Raw genomic sequence first — 26,209 nt, forward strand, 5'->3', positions numbered from 1 at the left:
CTGTTTTTTTTTTGTTTTTCTTGTTTTATATCGTAAATTGATCATAAATTTCAATCCAGAAACGAAAATTGAGGGAACGAAACGACCCGTAGACCAAAATAAAACTGAATTAATTGTTTTAACGGGAAATTGTCAGCGGTAAACAGAACTGTTAATAGAGGAAAAAACTGCGAAATGATGAAGATAAGCATGAGTCTGGAAAAGAGAAATCCAAAAGAGACAGAAGCAGCACCGTAGGTACTTCTCGATGAATGATACTATTTTTCAACAGATTACAAACACATTAAAACGGAGCCAGACTCAAACACATTTCCTATATGTTGCAAGAGTAATAATGTAGCAAGAATGAAAATTGAGCCTAGTGACCCTGATTATAACAGTTCCGACACCATCACCATAAAACATGAACTTATGGAAAATTATGACTACTCGCCGTTAGTAGAACTGAAATAACATAATTTTAGACAAACATTTAAACATTTTCTTTGCTTTCTTAGGGACAAATCTGACGAGTCTGATGATTTCTTCGACGAGTCTGAGTCTAAATTTACACCAAATAAGTTTCTTATTAAACAGGAAGAGGTTGATATCGAGTACAACAATGTCAAGTAAAAAGTTAAAAAAACTCAACTAGAAGCCTCAGTTTTAAGTTTGTCTTTTTGTCCACAGATTAGAGATTCCACACACGGAAGTTACCGACAATAACAAAAATGTCATAAAGGAATATTCTTGCAGTTATTGCAATTATAAAGCTTCTTCTAGAAGCTATTTTAAAATTCACACAGCTTTGCATGAAGACCCGACTAAACTAACTTGGTACTGTTGCACGAAATGCACTTATAAAACAAGGCAATCTGGCCACTTGAAACGGCACGTTTTGAATCATTCCAAAACTCAAAAAGGCAACAAGTTCAGTTGCACGCAGTGTAACTCCTCCTATAAGACAAACGTATGCCTTTTGAGACATATTCGCCTTATTCACCGTGATAATTCGTCCACCAAACCGACCAACAGTGACCGTAAAAACGTTTACACTTGTGATAAGTGTCCTTATACCACAACCAATAAAGGATTATTAACTTCCCATTTTGACAAACACAAAGATCTGAGAAATATCTCTGAACTGTACATTTGCGAGGTTTGTTCATTTAGGACCAAATATCGCAGGAATCTTCGGGTTCATTTACAGACCCATAAAGATGATGACGTGTTGAAGGTGTTCACGTGCAAGATTTGCAGTTTTAAAACAAGAATTAGAAATTGCCTGAAGAGGCATCTTTTGTCCAGGAGGCATTTACTGTTAGTAGGGAAGCTGCATGATTATCGACCTAGAGGTGTCAAATTGAGTTAAGGGGGATGTAGTTAGTCGTTTAAGATTGTTTTTATTTTTGTATGAGATCATAATATGTATTACATTGACGTAAACTGTTAAGTTTAAATAATATTATTGGAATAAAATATTGATTGCAGTTTATTAGAAGTTATTATTTCTTTTTTTTCATGGATAATTTAACTGCTGATTTAGAAATACATACAGCTACTTCAACTCGAGGGTTTACTGTACCAATCAAGAATAATATCTTGTGTATATTTTACGATCACCACACTATCAAGAACTGAAGCGCTGTTATTCAGCTTTTTTCAAATGAATTGAAATTTGGATTGAGTCAATGGATTTTATTTTTTAAGCATTGCAAGCGTCTTGTCAATCCAACTTTCCGGCATAGCGATTATATCTTAGTTATAATATCTTCCGCATATTTTTTTAAAGAAGCAAATCATCTATTATGCTTATTTGGAAATTATTGGTGAAAGGGATTTCAGTGCTTTGACTGTGGCTTCCAGAATTACCGGGTTTAGTGCTGTTTCAATCAAGAATAATTCTTTGTCTACATTTCTCACCACCAAAGTGTCAAGAAATAGAACTCTTTTTCGACTCTTCTCCAATTTGATTGCAAATTATGTATTTGGTATGTGTTGATTTTAATTATTCAGCAATGTAAGAGGCTCGTCAATCTGATCTTCTATACAGCAGGTTCTTTAGATTGGAGTACAATATGTTGAGAGTTAATTTGATTTTTTGTGATAAGTCGGAAATACACGCCCGCTCTTGATTTCCAGTCACGCATTGCTTTGGAGCGTTACCGCGTGCGCTTGTAACTACACAGACCAATAAGACAAAATTTCTTCCTTATCCACCACTTAAAAACCGAGTATTTTATTTTCATTATCTATGCCCGGATCACAATGAAAACCATAAGAGTGTATATGCTAAATTCTTTTTAAGACAAAGCGGGCAATTAAAAAGTGAAATCATGAACGATTCAAAAACAAATTTTCTAATCACTTATTGCGGAAGTACCCAGCAGTCTCATCCACCTTACGTGCGCTGATTATTATTTCGATTTTTCTATTTTAATTACTCGTTTTGATAATTAACCCTCACTTTTATGGCTAGAGGAAATTGCCCGTGGGCCATTTTATAAACATCCCATTGTCGTTAGATTTGCAATGGTGCATTTATTTCGGTGTCTTTGTTAAGTTCGGTTTAGTAACAGAGGGTCTTTAACTACCAAAAGATGGCGAGTCTTTTAATGGTAAAATAGAGCGATGATTATTCTTGGTTTAACAGTGACTCTGTATGCATTATTTTTCAGTGGTAAGAATACGTATTATACTGTATGTATTGTAAAATGTTTATTTCCGTATAGAAATCGTCACTAGTTTTCCCCCAAAAAATGCTTTTGCGGGTGAAATGGAAATGCGCGCACACACAAGAAATCATAACACACGTTCTAACATAAGTGTCGAAGAAAGGTAGTACCTTCTTTTAACATTTAATAAATATCTCCATAAACGTATTTCATTTCTTAGTAGCTATTTCCTAGGGCATCCTATGAGGGCACCAAAAAAGTTCTCTAAATATGATGATAACTTCAATGGTTCCTTTAGAATCAAAAGATGGAAAACTAGAAAGAAAAGAGGTAAGAAGATATATAAATGAGTCAGAAAAGTTCAAAATTCCATTTTCTTATCATTAAGTAATTTCTTTCTCCCACATTTTCTCAAGTCCGTAAATCTTATTCCCATATATCTCTCGTAAATTAGTTTTCTCAGAAATTAATTCCCTCATGGTTTTGAAGCTTCGTTTTCTCATATTTTTTTTAAATTTCTGCAGTTTCATTAATTCCTTTTTTTATTTCATTAATTTGCTTATTCCATATATTGTTTTCTTAAGCGCTTTTGAGCTTTGGTTCAAGATCGACATACAATATATATTGAAATTTTGTATATTTATTTGCAGTCTGGTAAATAAATGTTTCGGTAACTGGTTCTTTACGGACTTCTTTGGTACCAGTAATCACCAATAGGTTCTATCCCTTCAGTTCAAGAAATTTCGATTTCACTCTTTCGTAAATTCACTTTTTTACGTTCGCACGCTCTTGTAGGTACCCACTTTTTTAAAGGCATGTGATCTTAGATTAGTTCCATTTAAGTAAATAGTTACCTATCAATAATGTTTTTAAGGCGTAATTGAGCTCTACAATATGATCTCTTGTGCCACCGACTGCGATCCTCTAAGTTTCAAGGGGTACGGTTGTTACTGTGGATTCCTCGGGTCCGGCAATCCCGTGGACGCTATTGATAAGTGAGTTATCATTGATAATCAACCCGTTTAATGATGAAGTCTTAAAATTAACATAACTGTGTTCCTCGAACCATCCAATAAGTGTTACTGTGTTTTACCTTAGATGCTGTAAAATGCACGATGTGTGCTATGAAATAGCGAACTGTCCTATGTATTTGGAGTATTTTGTACCATACCATTGGAAGTGTTGGAATAAAAGACCGTTCTGTGGTAAGCAGGGATTTTATTTAAAAAATAGGAATTATGACAATGCTAACTGGTGTTCCAATGTGGCTTTTACCAGCCAAAGTAAAAATGAATTATGTTCCCATGTGGTGTCCAGTCAACTATTAAGAAGGACAAAGTTGTAAATTTGACTGTGTTGAATGGGACATGAGACTGGCACATTGATGCCTTTTTATTCTCGTTTTAGGTGCTAATCAGAGGGAGTTTATTGAGTCCTCCGGACCATGTGCTTATATGTTATGCGAGTGTGATCGAGTCTTTTCGGAATGCTTGAAGAGATTTCCATGCCCCAGACGACCAGCATTCTGTACCACCTCAAAATTCAGACTGTTCCAAAACGCTTTTATGTTTTTTACTTAATTTGTATACAGGCTGTCCCAGCTAAGAGTGCACTCTACAGGGATCTTGTAAAGCATTAGAAATCAGGACGTGGTTAAATTTAAAAAAAGTTGCGCCTTTTTGTGTTCCACAAAATCATGTCTTCAAATTTGAAAAAGTCCTAATGAATTCAAAATTATTTGAAAAAAACTGATTTTTCGCGATTCCTTTTTTATCTGTTTTCACGCGAAAGGAAAATTAAATTTCGTTGATTACACCACGATCTATCGTGAATCGAAAAAAATAATATTCCAGACAAATTCTACGTGTTTTTTGCCATAAAATTCGAATCTACAATGAAAAGTAGGAAATCCCATTTAAGAAATTAAACTAATCCCCCATCACTCCTGCAAGGAGAGGAAGAGGGGTACTAATTTTAGCATCAATGTATTTTTCCTGCGGAATAATTAAATTTTTATAATAGACATTTTTCTTCGTAGAGCGCTTATTATTCAAGATATAACGATGTATCAAGTTAAATGTTACACCCTGTATATTATTACACAGTATGTCCGGATTAAGGACTTATCACCCTTGTAAAATCTTTATTTCTTGGCCGTTTTTGACGTTTCTTTTTAGTAATTAGATATTCAAAATGTACATTTGTGTAGTGAGTACGATAACTCTTCATCCATATTCATGGACAACTGCGTGCATTTTTATGGGATCAAATTTAAAAAAATACTATTAGGGCTTTTTTTAGGATAAAAATGAAGACGGATTCCCAAATAGAATGACCAAAAAACCACCTGTATCGAATTTCATTTTTTGCTATATAGGGTGTTTGAGAAAATCAATAAAACATGTTGTAAAAAAATTGGTAAGAAAGCTTTTAAACCAAAATTTCTTCATACACTTGAAGCTGGAGATCAAAACTTAAAAATGGAGTTCTGTTTATGGCTGCAGGGTATGTATCAAGAAGATCGTAACTTCTTTAAAAAATATCTCATACACCGATGAAGTTACGTTTACGACAAACAGTGTAGTGTCTATACAAAATAGTAGAATGTAGAGTGATCATAAGCCAAATTGGATAATCGAATGGAAAGGACAATACTCCTCAAGAGTAAATGTTTTCTGTGGTATTGTAAATCAAAAGATTATTGGGCCATATTTTTTCAACGAAAGTTTGAACGCCGCTCGTTTTCTGAGATTTCTACAAAATGAGTTTAGTGACGCACTTGATGAGTTTTGTTTTGATTATCGCTACAGTTTATATTTTTAACTTCATGAAGCTCCCATTCATAATGCGGTTAATGTAAGAAATTGGTTAAATGATAATTTTCTCAAGCGCTGAATCGAACGAAATAGTCCTTTTATTTGTTGGCCACCGTGGCCTCCGGATATTACACCAATGGAATTTTTTCTTTGGAGAACAACAAAAAATAAATTTTACATCACAAGACCCTGGACTCGCGAAGAACTTTGTGCATGCATTAGAGAAGCTTGTTGGAGCATAACTCGACATCAACTAAATGACATATTGAGAAATAATCGTCGATGCATTGAAAAATGTATTAGAGAATTTAGGGAGTTAATTTAAAATATCAATATTTAACCCAAAAACCTGTTTTGTCCCACTTAATAAGTTATTATACTATGTTAAATTGAAATTAACTGCCCCTCATCTTATTATCAATTCTAATGTTACATTCTTAAACTTAAGGACTAATAAATCTCCGACATATCTATATAGCTGTTTTCTCAAACTTAAAACTTCAAATGAAACAGATACTTTTTTTAATAAATAATTTTATTTGCATACATCCGAGTATTCTCATATCTTTGGCCACGTACATACAAGTAGGGTTGCGTAATTGACCGGTATTTGACCTGTCAATTGACCTTTGATCATTATTGTTGTGCCAAAATAAACATTATACCATGTGAACTTTGTATTAAATTATAACATAACACTTAAGTGTTCAGTATATCAAATTCGAGGACTTAGAGTTTCCATGTATGCACAAGATTGTAACCCGTCAAATACCAGTAAAATTGTTTTCAGTCAATTGACCGTGCAGAACCCTACATACAAGCATTCCTTACCTTCCTTAAATACAGAACGAATGTGATCAAAATGTAATAAGAACACATTGTTATAGATAGGCAGGTATCTACTGAAATACTGAAATGTCAAAAATGAGTACAATAAGCCACTAATGCATATCAAGTATTTCCTGATAATGTCAAAGCAAACATTCAGTATGGCTGCTGGAAACAATGTCATTTCAACTACAAATCAACCAACAAGTGACACTGCCCCAGAGGGTCATATAAAGCAATTGTCATTTTGACAATTCCTTGGTTTGCTTTACCATAGAGTAAAGTAGAGGTGACGTAGTAATGAATATTTCATGATATTATGGTAAAATTAGACTATTAAAACCTAAAAGAATTAATATGATCACTTTGGCGGACGGTCTTGAAGTCGTTTTTCTCTAATCTACTACAATGACCTTAGAGAATCGAACAAAATAAACCAAAACCGACATCATGGGTCATTAATACTTGTACTAATTAACAACTGCCATTATTAAAACTTTGACATACATTCCTAGACCTCAAAAGCTCACATTTCGAATAAGAATAGTTCCACTCAGTGACTCATGTATAGGATATGACAAATATACACTTGCACGCGTAAAAACCTATTTAAATACGTAATACCACAGCCAGAAAGTAGTTGCCTGATGAATTAAGAAATCAGAAGGTCCAGTGCTTTGTCTCTGTCGTTGTCGTTTCTTAAGAGGGCTTCAGAGGCGAGATTTTCTGAGAAGCCCAGGTCTAGTAACTGTGCAAGCGCTAACAGGTGGTCTAGTACCTAGAGGACACAATTTGTTGAAGTAAAAGAACTTGAACTGATTGAAACTGACTAGATATTATTGAACTTTGCAGCATGTTATTGAATTAGCCCTAATAGCTAAATAATTAAATTTCTAATAAATTCAGCATGAACATAAAGTTCTTGTTAGCTTGTATGTAAAGATAAAAAATTTCGAATCATTGTAAACACTAAAAACGGAGAGCTACGCTACTGAACTTCTGGAAGGAAATAAAGTGTGAGGTCCCAAGTAGTGGTCCTCAATTAGAAGGCAGTGGCGCGGTCTACAGGAGCAAAAAGTAATATTAACATTTAAATAATAGTCAGTGAGTTCTTCCAGAACTGCTTCTCATTCTTTAGAGAGTATGCAGTCAACAGTACCCCAAATGTTTTTAGACAAGTCTCACCCTATATCCATATACGTATGATATCGTAAGTGTGCAAAAGTTCTGAAAAAGCCAAATCTTCACCCCCAACTTTCGAAAGGGGGTGCCCTCACTTCCCGACATCCAAGAATATCGAACCCCTACAGTAAACTTTGAAATCAACTTACTTTCTTCTGATCAAATCCTACGGTCCCGCACACCCTGACGACCCTATCCAGAGGAAATCCCATTGCACTGATCTCTCGGCAGATAGCCTGTTGCCCTTCTGTTAGATTGTCCAGGAGCTTGGATGTCCCGTCCTTGACTTTCGCCTTGGGGAACACAGATTCGGTGCTTTTAGGCCTCGCCGGCACCGGAACATTGGTTGTTGTGTAAAACGAACTGGATGCGGAATGTCTGCTGTTCTCGGCAACGTCGTTCAAGTGCGAATTATCCAGCTCCGTTTCCAGGGATTTTACCAAGTCAGGAACGCTTTTACATTGGGGTTTTTGGGCATAGGATTGCACCATGTAACGTGGGGTGTTGACCGGATACTGCGCCTGACTAGTGACTTGAGGCTGTACCGAATATAGATAACCGTTGCTGGGTGTAGGAACTTGAGAAGGGACATATTGACTATAAGTTGAGGAATTAAAACTGGCATTTGCTTGACTGAAAGTATTAGCTAGTTTATTGTAGGAGAGTGAGGTGTGCGGTGGCGCGTAACTGGTTGGATTTGGAGGGTATGCAATGTTAGCAGATTGATACTTTGGCAAAACCTGAGTGGCGTTGGTCTGAAAGGGATAGCTATTGCCAGCAAACAAATTGTTAGACTCGCTATTGCTTTTCAATACTTTCTGCAATTCCTCGAAATCATTCAAAGTCTTCAGTTCCATGTTATCGAAAGGGCTGGAAGTGTCAGATTCGAAATCTGATAAGTTGAACTCTTTGGTAATGGATTTGGTCACATTTTCCGAAGGGAAAGTATTTGCTGAGTTTAGAAAGGTTTTCGCATAAGAGGAATGATTGTTGGAGATAGGAATTGGCATTAAAATGCCATTTTTGGTAATATAATTCGAATTTTGACTAGATTTGTTTTGGTTTGACGGATATGTCCCACCATATGAGAACGTCGGATCAATAAAAGAATTTTGAGACTCTAACTCAATTTTAGCAGGAGATTCTCTGTTTGTTTTCTCCAGCAATTCCTTTTCTGCTTGTTCTTTTTCTAACTTTTCAGATTTTTCTTGTTCCAGTTTCTTGTTGAACTCCTCACGAGCAAGGGAAAGTCTCCTTTTTCTCTCCTCTAACTGTAAAATAATATTTAACTTAATAGAAATCCTACCTTAATTTAGACAGAGGGGAAATCAGCCCATTAAAACATCATAGCAAATATACCCAAAATGCACTTCCAAGATTAGAAAGAGAAATCATTAAAATAAAATCTCAAGTGGGAGTAATCAGTAAAAATATGGGATCTTATCAGTTGATAAATATTTATGTACTTTTTTGCACTGCATGTATTGTTCATAGAGACTAAATGTAACCCTCTGCAGTGGAAATGAATTTTCCACCATTTCTGCTACTGCAGAGTAGGACATGTTTAAAATGAGGAGTTCTTCTAAAAATCATTCCTCTCAAAATTAATGTACTTAGTGGGTGAGCCAACTGTTATGAATATCCGTTAAAAGTATACATTTGGGATGAAATTGATGATCAAATTTCACACCTAAATTCTAACAAAAATTATGATAACAATCAACACTAAATATAAAAAACCATTAAAAATACTGGATTACCCTAAAATTCATCTAATGATTGTCGTATAAATACTGTACAATGTAGAGAAACACCGATTTTTCCCCTCAAATTCAAGCAAGCAATCAAATCATAACTAAGAATTTTGCATAAAGGCAAATTATACACTCATACCACATCCTTATAACTTGCTGATACTCGAACTGTGCCCAGGATCATTTTTTCCAAATGGAATTCATATGTGGGTAAATTGTCCTGCAGTTGTTTGCTTAATGTTAAGTGCTGCGAGTAAGACATTGGCTGGCTAATTCGACAGGGAGGCTTGTATTTCTCTGATATTTTTACTTTTATATCGTCCACATACGAATTTGACATTTTCGGATTGTTTTTATGCCTAAAAATTCAACAAAATCGTCATTTAATTTGAATTTTTAACAGTCCAGTTTTAAATGGTAATTGAAAGAATTTAAAGGTGATTAAGTGAATTTAATAATTGACGGCCACGAAGGAAGGTGTTTTACTGCTTATATATCCAATTTGTAATGGGAGGTATATTAGCAGATCTTGAGGAGAAATGAATATTTTTACCTTTGATTACCTCTCTGAATATTTCCAGTAGGTTAATTCTCGTTTTATACGTCTTCCTCTACCTTAAACTTAATTATTGTTTAACGTTCGGCTAAGTTAATGAAAATAACACAAATGCACTACAGATTTTCCTTTAAAAATATAAAAAAAATTGAAAAAAAACATGTTTTTCTTCTCTGGTGATAATGAAAAATCCACTATTTTCATTTTTGGATCTGTTTTGACATCTATTTCAATGTCAACATGACGTTTATGTATTATTGTTCAGATATGCTCTAATTGCTCACTGGACTCCGTGCAGTTAGTGTTCAGTGATCAAAGGATCTACTAACTGACGCACGCGTTTTGACAATAGAGATATGTCTACGTCTTCTTTTATTTAATAGTAATGAAGTAAGACGAAAATCGAGTTGATTTGAATCCCAGCACAATAGCGCTCTGAATGTCATTAACCAAGAAAAAAGTGCTGGGGAAATGACAATCAAAATGTCTAAAAATATAAAATAATTTTGTTGTTTTTAGTTTGCGATTTTTAATTAATTAAAACCAATTAAGTCACCGTTTAACGCATATATGACTAACCACAATAAATTCTTAGCATTCCTTCGAGTTAAGGCTGAAAGAGGTTGTAGAGCAGCACGCCCAAAGTAGTCAAAGGCATAGGTTGCAAACCTCCCTGACTTAGGTGTTTTGTGTTTTTATTTTCCGGTTATTTTGTGCTTTATGTATATCTCGTTCTCTATGGTTAAATCAGCCAGTTTTCATGCCCATTAACTCAGAATCCTGAGGTAGAAACAGCTATAGTGAAATTGGGAAATCCCCAAATTCTTACTGATTTCATTGTAACCAAGAGGTATTGACTATGACCGAATACAAATTAGTAGTGGTGGGTGCTGGAGGTGTGGGCAAGTCGGCCCTAACTATCCAATTAATTCAAAACCACTTTGTGGATGAGTATGACCCTACTATAGAAGACTCATATAGGAAGCAAGTGGTTATTGATGGAGAGACTTGCCTATTGGATATTTTAGATACTGCAGGTAAGTGCTTTGTTCAGTACTTTTTGTAAGAGGTGAAAATACACAAAGAGCTTCAAATTTAAGATTATTGAGCATTTGATTTGGAAAATAGTCAAAAGGTGAGAGGTATAATTGAATGTCACAGCAATTAAAGAAAACTGTGTTTGAGTTGTGAATAACAGTCATAGATAAAGTATAGCGCAAAATTTACATTGTCAAGCACTTATACACTCGAGAAAATTCACTTGTTGTTCACCATTCCATCTGTGCATAATAAGCTTCTTACTTAGAAGCATTTATTTAAATTTATTTTCAAGAGACCTAGCTATGAATATTGTGATTATGAAGTGTCATATCATTAATAGCAGGTAGAATATATACAAAATGGTCAGGTCCTTATTAGAAAAAAGTTGATGATGGTACATACTGGCAAACTGAAATATTGTTGTTTGGAAGCAATATTTTCATAAAGTTTCCCAACAAAGTCATCTCCATTTTCATGTTCCTCTGTAATTTAAGCCAGAGGAAAAATATAAAAAAGAGCAATTTTTCTTTTTTCTGAATGTAAAATTATTTTTCCTTATTTTAAAGAAGCAAAATACTAATTACATGGAGGCCAAAAATTTGGATTTGTCTATCTGACTAATAGTTTCTGAGGTCCCCTTGTTAAGACTCAAGTTTGAGACACCCCTCACCAAGCCCATACATTTCTCTTCTGACTGACTTCAGAGCATTACAAAAGTATGTACAGTGCCCTGAGGCTAGAGGGTGTTCATTTTCATTAGAAGCTACAAATTTATACATTTGATTTTGGTTCAATCAATGTAATACAATCAACAAGTCTACTTGTAGCAGCTCTTATGTGATCTTTCTCCCACCAATGAGCTTAACATATTTGGAGGTTTCTTACAGGACAAGAAGAATACAGCGCTATGCGTGATCAGTATATGCGAACTGGCGAGGGATTTCTCCTTGTGTTCGCCGTAAACTCCGTCAAAAGTTTTGACGACATCGTCGTATACCGAGAACAAATCTTAAGGGTGAAGGATACCGAGGAAGTTCCGATGGTCCTTGTGGGGAACAAATGTGATTTGCCGTCGTGGGTTGTAAATATGAGTGGGGCGAGAGACGTAAGTATATTTTTTGCAAGGTTTTCTGGGTTCTTAAAATGACTGATTTTTTATATTTCGGCGCTGGTTTTAGGTCGCCAAACAATATAACATCCCTTTCGTTGAAACGTCGGCGAAAACGCGCATGGGCGTGGATGACGCCTTTTACTCGCTCGTTCGCGAGATACGCAAGGACAAATTCCACAAAGGAAAAAAGACGAAGGGTCCAGGACCCGGTCGGGTTTTCTCCTTTAAACCACGCTGCAGTATACTTTAGATAGGACGCGATTTTTCGAATTTGTAGTGTTGACGTGCGCGCCCGTAGTTACGTTTCAAAACGATATTTGCGGACACGAAAACTCAGTGTCATTTACTGGTGTGTCACTTGTCATGTTATTGACATGTGGCAAAAACTATCATTATTATTCTTATTTTTGACTTATAACCTACAAAGAAGTTGGCAACTGTCACTGTCACTTATTTTAAAATTGTAATTTTTAAAATTAGTTATAAAGATTTTTTATGTTGGTTGGAGTCCAAAATATCGTCTTGTAACCTGTGATAATTACTGTCTTGTAAATTTGACGAAAAAAAGTAAATTTTGCAATTTTTACGAAACGACAAATCGTATGTTCGTGGGTAAAGACCGCGTCGAAAAATCTCACTTCTAAGGATTTTTATCGAAAATAATAATTTTCCGCTGCCGCTCAAATTTGAATTTAACCCGTTTGCCCGTTTTTGACCTCTAAAACCACCTCAGAAAGACGCAGTTATTTCAACGTTTTAATTGCAGTTTTGATCCAAAAATAAGACTTTAAAGAATACATATTATTATGTAAATTTCGAGATAAAGTGTGTTCTAATAACGTAGGCTAGTGACTATGGAGAGAGTCGGCAGAAAATCTTGTAGGTACTATTTTGGTACTCAAAGAATATATATTTTTTACCAGTTGTAGAAGAAACGTAGAAGTTTAAATTGTCGCATTGTGGAATTTCTTACAATCTCATGTTTTCGTATTTGATGGTATAAGGATCGGCGAAGATCTCGTTTTGCCAATTTTAACATAAAAATCCATATTAACTAGTAAAAAAATTCTGACATTTAATCGTTACGTCTATCAAAGTTTACAATAATTGTCACTGTTATTAGTGTCATTTGTATTCCTTTTGATATTCAACTGTTTAAACGACATTGACGCTTGAATTGGTCAATTTTTCTAAGTATGTAATTGGACACTTTTAAAAATGTCAAACATTTCAACATATTGGGGTAAAAACATACAAGGGAATTTATTTCGCAGTCGCAGTGATAAAACGCGTTGGTCTTACAGGCAATACATGTTTTTTAAATTTTCCTTTAACAAATTGTGTTCATATTATTTTGTAACATTGTACTAATACGTCTTAGTACGTCTCTGATTTTTAGCCGATCAAGTTGACAATTCGCTGACTCCAGATGGCTACAAATAATTTACCGCTTACTAACCATTGGCGGAACATATTTTTAAAGGTTTTATTATTATTATTATTATTATTATTATTATTTTAAGTTCCGGTTTAACACATCGTTGAAATACTTATCTTGAATTCTACTATCCCGCTTAGCATGCCACTGGCTACGGAGCTGGTGTGTAAGTGTGGTATATAAGTTAAGTAATGGAGTCGAAATATTTTTCATATTCATTAAAAGAGCTTTGGTCTGCTTGTGAATACAAAATATTCATGAATTATTGGTCCATGTGCGAGACGTGCGATCTTCCCTGAACAGCCAATAATAGTCCTTCGTTATTCATCAGATTTATGCAATACACTATCAAAATTGTGAGTGTCACTCTCGTTCTTTGGTCTCATCCCTGATAAATCATAATTATTTACGGCTGTGTAATGACATTGACTATAGGCTTGTGTCAACCGGCGAGGAAACTGTCTAGAAATAGTTAGAGAACCTTTCTAAGCAAGTGCATAACTCATTTTAAGCATCAAGCTTTGGAGAGAGTCTGAAATAATTCTGGAATGGTTCCCTGACGGATTGGAACGAACTTTTATATGTCGCCAAAAGCAATGTAAATATTATTGTCAAAGATTTATATTTCAGTGTGCATTGAGAGTGTCATTACGATCGAGGTCGTCGAATTTTGACAACGGTTTTGAAAGTACTATACATGGTCATTCAAACTCCACGCCTCAACCATTTTATGCGAAATAGGTTTCGCATAAAATGGTTGAAGTGTGGAGTTTGAATGATCCTGCACTCATCTATTCTTACTATTTTTTCCGATATAATTACAAATACAAAATCCACCATTATGCGACGTATAAATAAATAGTTGCTAGCTTATTCTTCAGAGTAATAACATTTCGGAACCATCCACGTTCCTGTCGTTTCACCATTCTGCAACTGAGATGGACATCACGACAATGTTGAAAATTGTGTAAATATTGTAACGTCTTATGATGATGTTCTCTCCAAATAATTTTTTATCAAATTTTCTAGCAATCAGACCGGAACGAGTGCGCTCTACTTATCAAGGAGTATTTTTCGGGTATATCGAAATTCCCCGAAAGTCCAAAAATTAAAATTTCGGTCTGATTGGAGCTGTATATTTTATCGTTTTAACGCGAATAATATTGTAAGTTCTATTATTAATAGTTTTGGTTCTAATAACCCTTTTAGAATTAACCGTTTTCTATAGATAAAGTAACGAACGGAGAGAATTTTTCAAAAATGGATTTCACGCTGCCAAGTGCAGTGGGAGATCTTTTAAACTTTATAAATAGTTTATTTCTACTTTTTTGTAAGTTTTACTTATGTTAATACGAAAGCCATTATCGTTCTTGCAATATTTTTATTGAGATTTATCGTTTGACTGTCCATTCTAACTATAATAATAAGAAGAAAACATATTTTGCCTTTCCTATGAAGTTATAGCAATTATAGATTTTAGGTAACAGTCTACTATATTAATAAAACTGTTAAAAATTATTTTCGCTTTTTATTTTTGTTGTAATATACAGAGATGCGGGATGTCCCAGATAACAATTTTAATAAAAGGAGGAATAATTTGCTGTGGCGTCATCTATGTTTCAATAGCTAAATTTTTTTGTGAAAGCGCTTTGCTTAGTTCAATTTCTGATATTTAGATGGTGCACTTCTAAAGAGAGATACCTTCATTTTTAAATCGTTATAACCTAGAAAAATCAGCTGGGTCATAATTTTCTGAACAAAAACTTCATGCGGTTAAAAAGTATTAAAAGTACCTTGAATTTACGTAAAAGTGTACCGTACTTCTTGCAAATATGCTCTTTGACTTATAATTTCTAAATTAGACAACCGAAAGTAGTAATGGGTCGAGCTATTTCCAAAATAAAACACCCCTTTCGAGACTTCAATTTGGAGAGCAGGGTTCACAAACTTATAGGTCAGACCAATAAAAGACCGTCGCCTAGATATGAGAAAGATGAACAGGACGTGGAAAGGATTAAAGAGGGTAATTTAAGTTTTTTTAGCTATCTTTATATAGTCAACAGTTTTGCATAGGCAAAGCAACTCATAAGTGGGCCTAAGGACAAACTATAAGTGTGTAAATTCCTAAATATCCCTTATGTTTGGATTGGTATGTTTCTCATTTTCCATAGAAATTATTGTCTTCAATTATGATTTGATTCGAGAACTTGGCCTTAGTCTGGAATGAAAAATTAATTGAGGGATAAAACAAAAACACAGAACAGAAAAAGGCATGAAAGGCAGTTGAAAAGCGAACAGATTTCAGGGCAGTAAAAAGGGACAAAAGACATTCTAAAACATTAAAAAATGTGTGTACATTTTTAATCATTTAGCCATGACATTAGTTAGTAGTTTAGCAAGGAGAATGTTTAGATAGAAACAGGATAATATCAATGAACTATATGTTTCTGTTAACTTTGCCGCAACTTTAATAATTTGGCCCTGAAGCCCAGTTGTATAAGCCATGGTTTAAAAGTCATTTCAGCTAAATCTAACTGGTACTTGAACTGTAACAAACAAACTCATAGATTTTTGGATGTGTTGTAGAATTTCCAGAAGACTTTAAAGCAAGCCTTAAAAAGGATACAGTCTTGGACAGTCATTTGAAAAATGTATATGTAACCTCTCATGATGTAAGTAATATTGTAAAACACTGATGATACTTTGAAAAATGCAAGAATTAATTACTGAAAAGGAGACTTTTATCTCTATGATGGAACACCATGTCAACCTAAGGGTTATTATAGATATATTACATGGAAATTGTGGAAAACTTACCTCTTAACAGACTTATTTGGGCAATTTTTATGTTGTATCATAGGAGTGTTTATGCTCTACAAATCTGCAAATTAAAAACCGGTGATAAATACCATACAGAAGTATCGTTAAGCTCATTTTCCTGAAATACTTGCTTTTTTACCAGTCGCATCTGCATGTTCTTGAATGAATTTTGGGTTATTGGAAATGAGTATTAAATATGGGCTTTTAACACTTAAAAGGGAAATTTTTTCAAATTTTAAGATTTCAATTGAAAAATCGACAAACGCAAATCCAAATAGACCTTTACCTCAAGATAAAAGTCATCCAGGAGAATTTGCGTTTGGATACAAAGAACCCAAACCCGACAATATTCCTCCAGGAAAAACCACTTTACGGAACGTTTTGCAATTCATTTCAAACCATCAGGGCGAACCCTTGAAATACACTGCCAAATCAATTGCAACAGAGCACAATTTAGACGAAGAATTAGTCAGTATGTGACCACTTTTAACATTGAACTGTTGCTTTTTTTTCTAATTTTTGAATTGTAGAACAAATTCTAAAATACTACCGGGTGTTTGAAATCTACGTGCCAGCGGAAAAGACCAATACAAAGGCCACATTTGCAGGCCCTAGTAAGGTGAAAATTCAAATTATCAAACAGGAGAAAAAGGCTCTACCGATACCCCAAGTGGAAAAAGATAAAGATGGGACCTGATTTTAATTATTTTGAATTAGATAGTTGAATTAAAACCCTTTCTGGTTTAGGTCAATCAAGTCGAGAGCAAACTGTTTGTTGTTATTATTTTTTGTTGCCGTCTTGGTTTATCTAAATAGCGATCAAAGGAGAAAGTGTTTTAAAGCCAATATAAGTGCTGAATTGAGTATTAAAGAAGATTGCGAAACCGAACTTGTTTGATTTGTCTTCCGGTTGGCGCTTTTACGCTGTTCTACCTCTAATATTGTTGCGTTAATACATTAATTTGATTACATTAAATTAAAATTCACACTTTTTATCGATAATTTAAGCATTTTTTAATTGTAACAATTAAACATTTAATGAATCACTTAAATAAAGGGTGACCGATGGAAACCTGACGGTTTTGAAATGAGCCGTTCACAGTTATTTTTTACAAAAAATTTAATTATAATTCATAAAATGGTTTATTACATGCCATTTGATCATGTGTGAAAAATTATATCGGGGAGATGGTGTCCCTCCGTCTGAATACAGGTTTCCAATCTTTGCATGAAATCAGCCATTACCCGAGCCATCATTTCAGCATTGATTTGAGCGACTTCTTCCCTGATGGCCTCTTTTAGTTTTGGCAATGTACGGGGTTGATGAGAGTAAACACGCGCTTTCAAATACCCCCACAAAAAAAAGTCACATGCGCTTAAGTCAGGTGATCTCGGGGGCAAGGGAAAATCACCGAAACGCGAAATCAACCTTTCTGGGAACATGCCTCGAACCAATTGCATAGACACGCGAGCAGTGTGTGGGGCGGCACTATCCTGTTGGAAAAAGACATTTTCTAAATCTAAATTTCGTCTGTGAAATTCAGGACGTAAGAAAGTGTTTATCATATGGCAATAACGTTCAGCAGTCACTGCAACAGTCGCACCATTCTCATCTTCGAAAAAATAGGGACCAATGATGCCGGATGGAGTAGTTGCGCACCACACAGTCACATGTCCTGAGTGTTGAGATTTTTCGTGGATACAATGGGGATTTTCAATAGACCAATATTTTAAATTCTGTTTATTAACAGTCCCATTCAAATGAAAATGTGCCTCATCACTCATGATAATGATTGCATTTTCATTGTTTTCCAAAAGTCCTTGCATTCGTAAAGCAAACTGCTGCCGCTGCTCATAATCTCTTTCCTGAAGCTTATGAACAACACACATCTTGTAAGGATGAAATTTTAGATCTTTCTGTAACATTGTGCGAAGAGATTCACGGCTCATTCCCAATTCGCGCGCATGTTTACGTGCAGACCACTCAGGGTTACGAATCAGCGCGAGTCTCACCTTATCAATGTTTTCTGATGTTCTTGCGGTCTTAACCGGACCTGGTGGTTTCTTTTTCATGATGGATCCTGTTGTCCGTAGATTGTGAACCCAATTGAGAATGGTATTGCGGCTGGGAACAGTACCGCGACGCCCACGGTTGAAACGCACGCGAAAAAGTCGCTGCACGATAACAACGGATTCGCCATTTTGAACAAATACGTCATACGCAAACATGCGATGCTCAACTGTCCACTGCTCCATGGCTATTAAAACGGCACCATATTCCAAGTTTAATGCCGGATGATTCGAATCTCTACTAGCCCTAACGACAAAGTGGTACCCATTGCGAAAACGTCAGGTTCCCGTCGGTCACCCTATATATATATATATATATATATATAGAAATTCAAATAAAAATAACGTGCCGGGCTAAGTGAGGTTAGGCTCAGAAATGTGAGGACTTTGATTCGAATGTGACAGCTAAGTTATCAGAGTATATTGTTTTTATAATTTAAAAACGTGCAGTGGACAAGGAAAGCAACATATTGGGTTAGAATTATGTTGCATTGTCACCTGAGTTTGATTTTTACAGCATTGCCAGAGTACAACAGAATTATAAGATTATAAGAGAATCTTCATTCATAAGTCAGAAGAATAACAATTTTAAACTGTGATGCACCTCATTAACATCATTTGTTGCGAATGAGGACGTAGTTCAAAGTAATCAATACTTTGTTACAATTGTAATGGGTAATGCACCACATAACTTTCCGAAAAATTCGGGACTTTAAAAGACCGATACTACATATCTGCTTTTGTGGCAACACTGGCTATTTGTTTACTCCTCTCTTTTTACCGCATGGTAAAATTTACCCAAACGTAAGGGCATTAAAAATTTAAGTTTTCAATCATATTTTAACATAAAACCGAGCAAATACAACAGCAAAATGAAGTATATACTAGTCACCGGGGGAGTAATTAGTGGTGTTGGCAAGGGAGTAATTTCCAGCTCGTTTGGGGCCATCTTAAAATGTTGCGGTATTGAAGTTACTATGATCAAAATCGACCCTTATATCAATTTAGATGCTGGCACTTTCAGCCCTTACGAACACGGTAAGACATTATATTATTTTGTATGAGAAATCGCTGGTAAATTTCCGGGGAAAAGTATTCTACATAACCTCATTCAATGAAGGCATTTTTAACCTTCAGATCTTCTCCAAAAATCACATGTTTGGCTAGATTTATAAACTGTGTTGCTCTAGTCCTTTGTTTGTCATTGCTTCCTTTGGGATAATAGAGCAAGACAACATATAAAATTATAGCGTAAAATGAAGAAAATGCACCAACAGCAAACAAGTCCAGAGCAAATTCTGTGATGATTAAGATTCTTGAAACACAATTTGCATTAAATTTTCATTTCCATAAGACATAAAACATTTTGTTTGGACTTAAGTAAAAAATATTTCATTGTATTTTTGACAGTTTATTTATAAGAAGTAAGGCATATCAGGTGTTTCATTGACGGACTAACCATAGGAAAACCCATGTAAATTTCAATACCATCTAATATTATCTTCCTCCTTGTTCATTCAAGGGCAGAATTGTATTAGACTTTTTTGAAGGTTCTTTTGTGAGGAACTTGCATGTAAAATATGAATAATTTTCTTCAGATTGTTTGCGAGATATTTTGAAAAAAGCTTTTTTAAAATCTGCAAACTTATAATGTTGCCCTGATATTTTTTTAAATTGCTTAATCTGAACTAACTTAAACATTTTTCACAACCCAAATTCTTACTTTCTAAGCACCTATCTATCTATTTACCTACTATAACAGAAAAAAATTTAGGGGAAGTTTATGTACTGGATGATGGAGGTGAAGTAGACTTAGATTTGGGGAACTATGAAAGGTTCTTAAATATAACCTTGCACAAAGAGAACAACCTTACCACAGGCAAAGTCTACCAATCAGTGATATCCAAAGAGAGACATGGTGACTATTTAGGAAAAACTGTCCAAGGTGAATTGTAGTAGTAAGTAATAAGACTTGTCCACACAGAAGTAACATTTAGTGTCTGCTTTGTTAAACTATCTTTCTGTTAATTGGAATATATAGAAGCTAGGAATTAAGTACTCTATGCAAAGTTTCATTTTTTGAGACATTTTTAGGCCAGGGGGATATATTATGAGTGTTGGGAATACAGTGTCTTCATTTAAAAATTTTGGGAAATATCTTGCAATGACAAAAATTGCCATTTTTTTGTTTATGTGTAGATAGGTTTATAGCCCTTTGCTAAGTCTGCAAAATGATGTTTCTTTTTGTGGTTTTCCTTGTCCTCATCTACCATGAGCCTTAATTAAGATAACTACTTTTTTTTTACACCTACCTTTCTATGTATGATAGTGGTACCACACATCACCGACGCAATTCAAGAATGGGTGGAAAAAGTGGCTCATGAGCCGGTCTCAGAGAGCGGCAAAATCCCTGAGGTTTGCATTATAGAGCTGGGAGGAACGGTAGGGGACATCGAAAGCATGGCCTTCGTAGAAGCCTTTCGACAATTCCAATTCCGCGTAAAACGCGAGAATTTCTGCGTCGCTCATGTTTCTCTGGTACCCCAGCCCAAAACTACCGGCGAATCTAAGACAAAACCTACACAGTCCTCCGTTAGGGAACTGCGAGGATTAGGACTATCACCTGATATAATCGTTTGCAGGTCGGAAAGACCTATCGAGGCCAGCGTTAAAGGGAAGATTTCCAATTTTTGTCATGTAGCACCTCAGCAGGTCAGCTCCGAAGTCTTAAGAAATTTGAGTAAATTAATAACGAAATTTGGATTTTAGATCATTAGTGTTCCCGACCTACCTTCGGTATACGAAGTACCGGTTTTTATGGAAAACCACGGTATGGCGGATTTCTTGTGCGATCGACTGCATCTGGGCATCACTCCTCTACCACCACGCAGCAAATATATGGCTCAATGGATCGAGCTTGGGGAACGAATCAGGCAACTTAAAGACGACGTGTCTGTGGCTATTGTAGGGAAATACACCAGGTAACCTAAATAAAGCAGTTCCACAGTTTTGAGATGTTAATTTTGACGGTGTTCGCAGATTATTGGATTCCTACACTTCTATTACCAAAGCATTACACCACGCAGGTCATAAAATCGGCTATAAAGTTGCGATTAAGTTTATCGAAGCCTCAAATTTGGAGACTACGATGTTAATCGATGATCCGGCTTCTTATCACACGGCATGGCGAGATCTGTGTCTATGCGAGTAAGTGCGTAAATATCTAAGGGAAATAAATCATTTTAAGATATGCCTTTTTCCTACAGTTGTGTTATTGTGCCTGGAGGATTTGGTAAACGAGGCGTGGAAGGGAAGATTGAGGCGGTTAGGTGGTGCCGCAAGAACGATCGGCCGTTTCTAGGAATTTGTTTAGGGTTCCAAGCGGCTGTGGTGGAGTTTGCGCGGAACGAATTGGGGTACCAGGACGCCCATTCCACTGAGGTAAATGAGAAAGTTTTCTTTGTTTCTGTGTAAATGTGTTTTTGTATATATCATATTTCTAAAATTGTATAAATCTCGTAAGGTTAATGAAGATACGAAGTATCCAGTGGTCATTGACATGCCAGAACATAATACTGGAGAAATGGGGGGCACTATGAGGTTGGGCAAGAGAACCACTGTCTTCAAACAATGGGTCACCAATAGCAAAATCAGTAGGTTGTCTTCTTGGGTAAAAACTTTATATAAATATTTATTATTATATTATTTTAGAGAAATTATATGGTAATAAAGACAAAATTGAAGAGCGTCACCGTCACAGATATGAAGTGAACCCAGAGTACATTCCCGAGTTCGAAAAACGCGGATTAAAATTCGTAGGTAAGTTTCCAATTTTGATAAGTTAATAAAGTTACTTCGATAGTGACAAATTAAATTTGTGATTTAATCTTACTCTTCAAAACTGTCAAAAACGTTGTATTTTGTTCAAGCGCACACAAAATTTCTTCGGATTGAGTTAATTTGTTTCCAGTACTGTCTGCAAACCCCCACAATGTAATATGTTTGTAGGTGTTGATGTGGATCAACAAAGAATGGAAATCCTTGAATTGGACAATCATCCATATTTTGTGGCGGTGCAGTTCCATCCCGAGTACCTTTCCAGGCCCGTGAACCCCTCTCCACCCTTCATGGGTCTCATATTAGCGGCCAAGGACAAACTGAAGGGTTACTTGGCCAGAGGACGAAAATTGAGCCCGCGGGAACAACGGCATAGTGACTGTTATGATTCAAGTAAATGCCTAAGTAGTTTACGTATTCATAAGGTTAAATTCGCAAAAAAAGAACCGTTCAATAAATAAATCCATGATAAATATTGTAATAGAGTCTCGGAATTTAATATCGTAGAGTGAATTTGAAAATTTCCATAAGTTTAGTCAGGTTTTGAATGCTTATGAATGGACGGATCAAATTCGGGAAATTTGGTAGGTTTAATCAGTTTTATCACATACTGTTCAGAGCCCGCCTGAAAACCTCACTCTTTTTGAGTGCTTGAACTTACTACGTTTCCTTTAAAACCAAAATATAGCTTATTGTAAAACCAAGAACGCATTCTTTTAGAAAGGGTGGTACATAGAACACGGTAGAATGGTAATCTACTTGTAGTGTTTTTTTTAGTTAAATGGTATTGTCCATCATGAAATCGAGAAAGAATTTTTGTAGATTTATTTTTTGCTTTTTTCAATATTTAACACGTTTACTGCCATCACGATAAGACCAAGTTGGGACCGTTGGTGCCAAATTGCATTTTATCGGGATTTTGATATAAGTTTGCTTGCAGATTACAACAATATTTTTAAAATTATTATATTGCTTATTATTTAGTTTATTTGCACAAGACAAAATGAGGTCAAGTATTTGTGCCTCGCGGCATAAAATGCATACAGCAACCGTCCATGCCGTGAGATACGAATGTTGTGTCTCAGACGAATTTAGAACTCTTCGTAAAAAAAAGCATAATTGCCAAGAAGTGGAAAAATACGAACTTCAAAAAGGAGAATGTATCGCTAGTATTATGGATTCACGAATCGTCATACTAGAACAGAAAGACAAGAGAGATGTTTTGGATCTTAATACAAAATATCGAAATGAAATTATAACCATTCCAAGTCTAAAGGACCTTAACAGAAAAAAGCCTAAGTTGATTGTTGATTATAATAACTCCAAAGCGTATACATGTATAGATCTCTCAGATCAACAAAAAGATTATAATACTCCATTAAGGCGTGGAGTAAAGTCGTATCGAAAATTAGTGGTTGAACTACTTTTAGGAACTCCATTGGTGAATGTCCACATTATTTACCGTCAATCAAAGGTAGAAAAAAAAATAGAAGTCAAAACAGATACCTTGAAACATATTTTACAAAAGAGAAGAATCCTTTGTGTACCAGAATAATTAAGTTTAGAAAATTCTAGTCATAAACTAGAACACATTGGCGAGCGATTGCGTTGTTCAGTTTGTAAGGAAAAATGCAGTGCAGACTTTGATCAAAAAGAAGCACAAAATAAAATTCCAAGAACAACTTGGACCTGTTCTATTTGCAAGAAATTTGACTGCATACCTTGTTTTTTCCATTCCTATAAAAGTTGCTTTGATTAGAATACGCCTTTGATGTCATTTCGGAATCAAGCATCTGTTACAAATCACTGAGGGTATTTGTATTTCTAATTTATATACGCCTACACGTATATTTCACTATAACATTTTCAAAATAATTTGTACTATTTAAATTATCTGTACATACGTTCACAAATCATGTTCTCACTTTAATAAATTCACAATTATCATAATAAATCATCTCACAATATAATTTAAAACATCACCGTTAATTGAGAAGGAAATAATGCTACAAAAAATTTTAAAAAAATTCCACCCAAACTTGCTTACTGTGCCGCGCGCAATTAGTTTCTGTAGGAAATATAAACACTTGGAGCTATACGCCGTACCTCGATGAATGAAATGATATTACTACCTGAGGTATACCAATCATGCCTCAAAACATAGACGGAAAATTTTTGTGAGGCACACACTGCGTGCCTCATGGCAGTCAACGTGTTAATAGCTTTGCGTTATCAAAAAACACCAACAATATTTCTACAATACCATCATAGCACTTACCGGAGTTTATCATTCTCTTACAGGAGACCACTACTATAATAAATATTTGTCTTTATTGTTTCGAATTTCAATTGCTTAATTCAGTTAAAAACATTCCCGTCGCGTTGTGTACTTCAAACTAACTATTCTTAATGACCGTTCGCGATCACTTTTAGATACTTATCTAATAATAACTCCGTTTCTTTTAAATCCGTTATCAAATTCGGGTAATTTGTCGATAAGTTTATTTCAGTATTTCCCAGGGAAATATTTATGCTGGGTTTTCAATGTGCAGAGTGTCTCAAATTCGACGGGTTACATAGGGTATGGTTGATGATGATTTTCTGATTGAATGTCTAATGTGGTATTATGTTTATAGTATTAACTAAATATTAATCCATTTGCAGAGGAAGACCAGGAACTAAGCGAACTAACAGGGGATAAATTGAGCATTCCCGAAAACGATGACGACAGTAGCGCATACAGTAGTTCAAGTCAATGTTGATAAAGAGTGGAAAATAATTCAAATTTCAGTTTAGCTTTCTTATATGATACGATTTTCAGTTTAATTTAACAGTTTGACGTTGTCTTAAGGTAAGTCATTTAATTCATCATTCTTCTAAGTGATGCAAAGTTGGTTTCTCCTGTTGTTAAGTTTTCGTTTTTCTAAATGCGAATTTACAATGTGATTTTATGTTTTAAAATAATGTTCCATTGCATGATAAGTGAATCTGTAAGTAGACTTAAGTGTATAATTCATAACTCGCTGAATTAGTGTAATAAGCCCAATAAGAGTAACCTAAACCAACTGACATGTTCCTGTAATATTTGATCCCCATTATACAGGGTGTTTCTAAACTATAGTGCTAAATTGATATGGGAGGTAGCTTATGAAATTTTATGCCGGAAATCCTATATAAATATGTGTCCAAAAATGCTTAATAAAAAAGATACGAGGAGATTTATGATAGTTTAGAAAAGCACACTTTCATTATTTTCTGCCAAAGAACTTTTGCGGTTTTATTGGTACCATAATTTAGAAACACCCTGCATTACAAATATATTTATTTGAACACGGTACTTTTTTGTTTTTTTCTCATCTAATATATCTATTGGTTCAATTAATATATGCAAATTCTTTGTCATAATTTCAATTTTAGGTAAGTGCTCTTTAAGGCAGTTTCGAAAAAAATCATTAATAATATCCTAGATGTTGATTTTGTAAAAATCCGAATGCTTTAAATCAGGAGACCAAGGAGGTCGTTCTACAATAATAATAAAAATTCTGTAGTAATCTTAATTTTTGATACTTTACCTGTGTACCTATATTTCTCGCTTATATGTAATAAATAAAGACATACAGTTAATGCGCGTTCATCATCAAAATGAAGCAGTTTTCATTTATATGCAGATGACACTCAAATTTACTTCTCTTTCTAACTGAACGATATTGTTACTTTAATACATGTATTGATCGGCTAGCTGCGTACCATGTTGGTCTGCCAGTTCCTATCCGATCATCGAAGTATGGTAAAGCGTGGTTAGCAATGAGGATGAGGGATTACAGGTAAAAGACGACCTACGCATCACCACAAAAAGAACCGTCCTTTAGAAAAAAACACGTCAGAGACGATAAGAGGTCAAGACGAAACAACGGAAGATCACCAAAAAGGAAAATCTCCAACACTGACGACATATCTCTCAGGGGCAGATCCGGGTCGGAGAAGGATTCTTTTATTTTCGAAGTTTTTAGTGAGTAGGTGGCTCGGCAACTTCCACACTAACACGGTCAGCAGAACATCAGGCCGGGTGTCTTTCGAAGATTTTCCTTGTGATAAAAAAATA

The 26,209-nt window shown here is 35.1% G+C and overlaps 6 protein-coding genes across 7 annotated transcripts; 5 read left to right on the top strand and 1 right to left on the bottom strand.

The window, feature by feature from the left end:
• Positions 1 to 12: 12 nt before the first annotated feature.
• LOC136408870 (zinc finger Y-chromosomal protein-like) lies at positions 13 to 1,409 on the top strand. The gene is made up of 3 exons (XM_066390065.1): positions 13 to 434; positions 498 to 608; positions 670 to 1,409. The coding sequence occupies exons 1-3, from the start codon at positions 346 to 348 to the stop codon at positions 1,349 to 1,351; spliced, it is 882 nt and encodes a 293-aa protein (XP_066246162.1). The 5' UTR covers positions 13 to 345; the 3' UTR covers positions 1,352 to 1,409.
• A 1,005-nt stretch (positions 1,410 to 2,414) lies between these two features.
• LOC136409160 (uncharacterized) lies at positions 2,415 to 4,291 on the top strand. Its single transcript, XM_066390490.1, has 6 exons — positions 2,415 to 2,659; positions 2,712 to 2,817; positions 2,875 to 2,984; positions 3,529 to 3,649; positions 3,753 to 3,859; positions 4,062 to 4,291. Exons 1-6 carry the CDS (start codon positions 2,611 to 2,613, stop codon positions 4,232 to 4,234), a joined length of 666 nt encoding a protein of 221 aa, XP_066246587.1. The 5' UTR covers positions 2,415 to 2,610; the 3' UTR covers positions 4,235 to 4,291.
• Positions 4,292 to 5,980: 1,689 nt separating this feature from the next.
• Positions 5,981 to 10,020, bottom strand: LOC136409156 (ubiquitin-associated protein 1). 2 transcript variants are annotated; one of them, XM_066390487.1, is made up of 4 exons: positions 9,798 to 10,020; positions 9,374 to 9,593; positions 7,630 to 8,751; positions 5,981 to 7,076 (listed from the first exon to the last, which is right to left on the bottom strand). In XM_066390487.1, the coding sequence occupies exons 2-4, from the start codon at positions 9,572 to 9,574 to the stop codon at positions 6,951 to 6,953; spliced, it is 1,449 nt and encodes a 482-aa protein (XP_066246584.1). In that variant the 5' UTR covers positions 9,575 to 9,593; positions 9,798 to 10,020; the 3' UTR covers positions 5,981 to 6,950. The 2 variants fall into 2 exon arrangements, with proteins under 2 accessions (XP_066246584.1, XP_066246583.1); XM_066390486.1 differs by having other exon boundaries at positions 9,788 to 10,020.
• Positions 10,021 to 10,206: 186 nt separating this feature from the next.
• Positions 10,207 to 14,898, top strand: Ras85D (ras-like protein 1). The gene is made up of 3 exons (XM_066390491.1): positions 10,207 to 10,827; positions 11,719 to 11,936; positions 12,010 to 14,898. Exons 1-3 carry the CDS (start codon positions 10,650 to 10,652, stop codon positions 12,190 to 12,192), a joined length of 579 nt encoding a protein of 192 aa, XP_066246588.1. The 5' UTR covers positions 10,207 to 10,649; the 3' UTR covers positions 12,193 to 14,898.
• Positions 14,899 to 15,132: 234 nt separating this feature from the next.
• On the top strand, positions 15,133 to 17,084 carry LOC136408882 (protein NDUFAF4 homolog). Its single transcript, XM_066390081.1, has 4 exons — positions 15,133 to 15,403; positions 15,967 to 16,052; positions 16,441 to 16,672; positions 16,731 to 17,084. The coding sequence occupies exons 1-4, from the start codon at positions 15,259 to 15,261 to the stop codon at positions 16,895 to 16,897; spliced, it is 630 nt and encodes a 209-aa protein (XP_066246178.1). The 5' UTR covers positions 15,133 to 15,258; the 3' UTR covers positions 16,898 to 17,084.
• A 1,967-nt stretch (positions 17,085 to 19,051) lies between these two features.
• Positions 19,052 to 25,370, top strand: CTPsyn (CTP synthase). Its single transcript, XM_066390147.1, has 10 exons — positions 19,052 to 19,308; positions 20,045 to 20,215; positions 20,600 to 20,982; positions 21,040 to 21,251; positions 21,310 to 21,477; positions 21,537 to 21,711; positions 21,794 to 21,923; positions 21,982 to 22,089; positions 22,279 to 22,500; positions 24,772 to 25,370. Exons 1-10 carry the CDS (start codon positions 19,143 to 19,145, stop codon positions 24,867 to 24,869), a joined length of 1,833 nt encoding a protein of 610 aa, XP_066246244.1. The 5' UTR covers positions 19,052 to 19,142; the 3' UTR covers positions 24,870 to 25,370.
• Positions 25,371 to 26,209: the final 839 nt, after the last annotated feature.

This window comes from Euwallacea similis, chromosome 5, assembly GCF_039881205.1.
Source record: "Euwallacea similis isolate ESF13 chromosome 5, ESF131.1, whole genome shotgun sequence".
Lineage (NCBI taxonomy): Eukaryota > Metazoa > Arthropoda > Insecta > Coleoptera > Curculionidae > Euwallacea > Euwallacea similis.

What these genes read in the sequence shown, in the direction of transcription:
- LOC136408870 (XM_066390065.1), top strand. Translation starts at nt 346, where the DNA reads ATGAAAATTGAGCCTAGTGACCCTGATTATAACAGTTCCGACACCATC. An exon ending in GAAAATTATGACTACTCGCC is followed by an intron (nt 435 to 497) that starts GTTAGTAGAACT and finishes TTGCTTTCTTAG; the next exon opens with GGACAAATCTGACGAGTCTG. An exon ending in ATCGAGTACAACAATGTCAA is followed by an intron (nt 609 to 669) that starts GTAAAAAGTTAA and finishes TTTTGTCCACAG; the next exon opens with ATTAGAGATTCCACACACGG.
- LOC136409160 (XM_066390490.1), top strand. Translation starts at nt 2,611, where the DNA reads ATGATTATTCTTGGTTTAACAGTGACTCTGTATGCATTATTTTTCAGT. An exon ending in GTATGCATTATTTTTCAGTG is followed by an intron (nt 2,660 to 2,711) that starts GTAAGAATACGT and finishes ATTTCCGTATAG; the next exon opens with AAATCGTCACTAGTTTTCCC. An exon ending in AACATAAGTGTCGAAGAAAG is followed by an intron (nt 2,818 to 2,874) that starts GTAGTACCTTCT and finishes TTCATTTCTTAG; the next exon opens with TAGCTATTTCCTAGGGCATC.
- LOC136409156 (XM_066390487.1), bottom strand. Translation starts at nt 9,574, where the DNA reads ATGTCAAATTCGTATGTGGACGATATAAAAGTAAAAATATCAGAGAAA. An exon ending in CAGCAAGTTATAAGGATGTG is followed by an intron (nt 8,752 to 9,373) that starts GTATGAGTGTAT and finishes ATTATTTTACAG; the next exon opens with TTAGAGGAGAGAAAAAGGAG. An exon ending in TAGGATTTGATCAGAAGAAA is followed by an intron (nt 7,077 to 7,629) that starts GTAAGTTGATTT and finishes TGTGTCCTCTAG; the next exon opens with GTACTAGACCACCTGTTAGC.
- Ras85D (XM_066390491.1), top strand. Translation starts at nt 10,650, where the DNA reads ATGACCGAATACAAATTAGTAGTGGTGGGTGCTGGAGGTGTGGGCAAG. An exon ending in GGATATTTTAGATACTGCAG is followed by an intron (nt 10,828 to 11,718) that starts GTAAGTGCTTTG and finishes GGTTTCTTACAG; the next exon opens with GACAAGAAGAATACAGCGCT. An exon ending in ATATGAGTGGGGCGAGAGAC is followed by an intron (nt 11,937 to 12,009) that starts GTAAGTATATTT and finishes CGCTGGTTTTAG; the next exon opens with GTCGCCAAACAATATAACAT.
- LOC136408882 (XM_066390081.1), top strand. Translation starts at nt 15,259, where the DNA reads ATGGGTCGAGCTATTTCCAAAATAAAACACCCCTTTCGAGACTTCAAT. An exon ending in CGTGGAAAGGATTAAAGAGG is followed by an intron (nt 15,404 to 15,966) that starts GTAATTTAAGTT and finishes GATGTGTTGTAG; the next exon opens with AATTTCCAGAAGACTTTAAA. An exon ending in TTTAGACGAAGAATTAGTCA is followed by an intron (nt 16,673 to 16,730) that starts GTATGTGACCAC and finishes TTTGAATTGTAG; the next exon opens with AACAAATTCTAAAATACTAC.
- CTPsyn (XM_066390147.1), top strand. Translation starts at nt 19,143, where the DNA reads ATGAAGTATATACTAGTCACCGGGGGAGTAATTAGTGGTGTTGGCAAG. An exon ending in AGGACGCCCATTCCACTGAG is followed by an intron (nt 21,712 to 21,793) that starts GTAAATGAGAAA and finishes AAATCTCGTAAG; the next exon opens with GTTAATGAAGATACGAAGTA. An exon ending in GGTCACCAATAGCAAAATCA is followed by an intron (nt 21,924 to 21,981) that starts GTAGGTTGTCTT and finishes ATATTATTTTAG; the next exon opens with AGAAATTATATGGTAATAAA.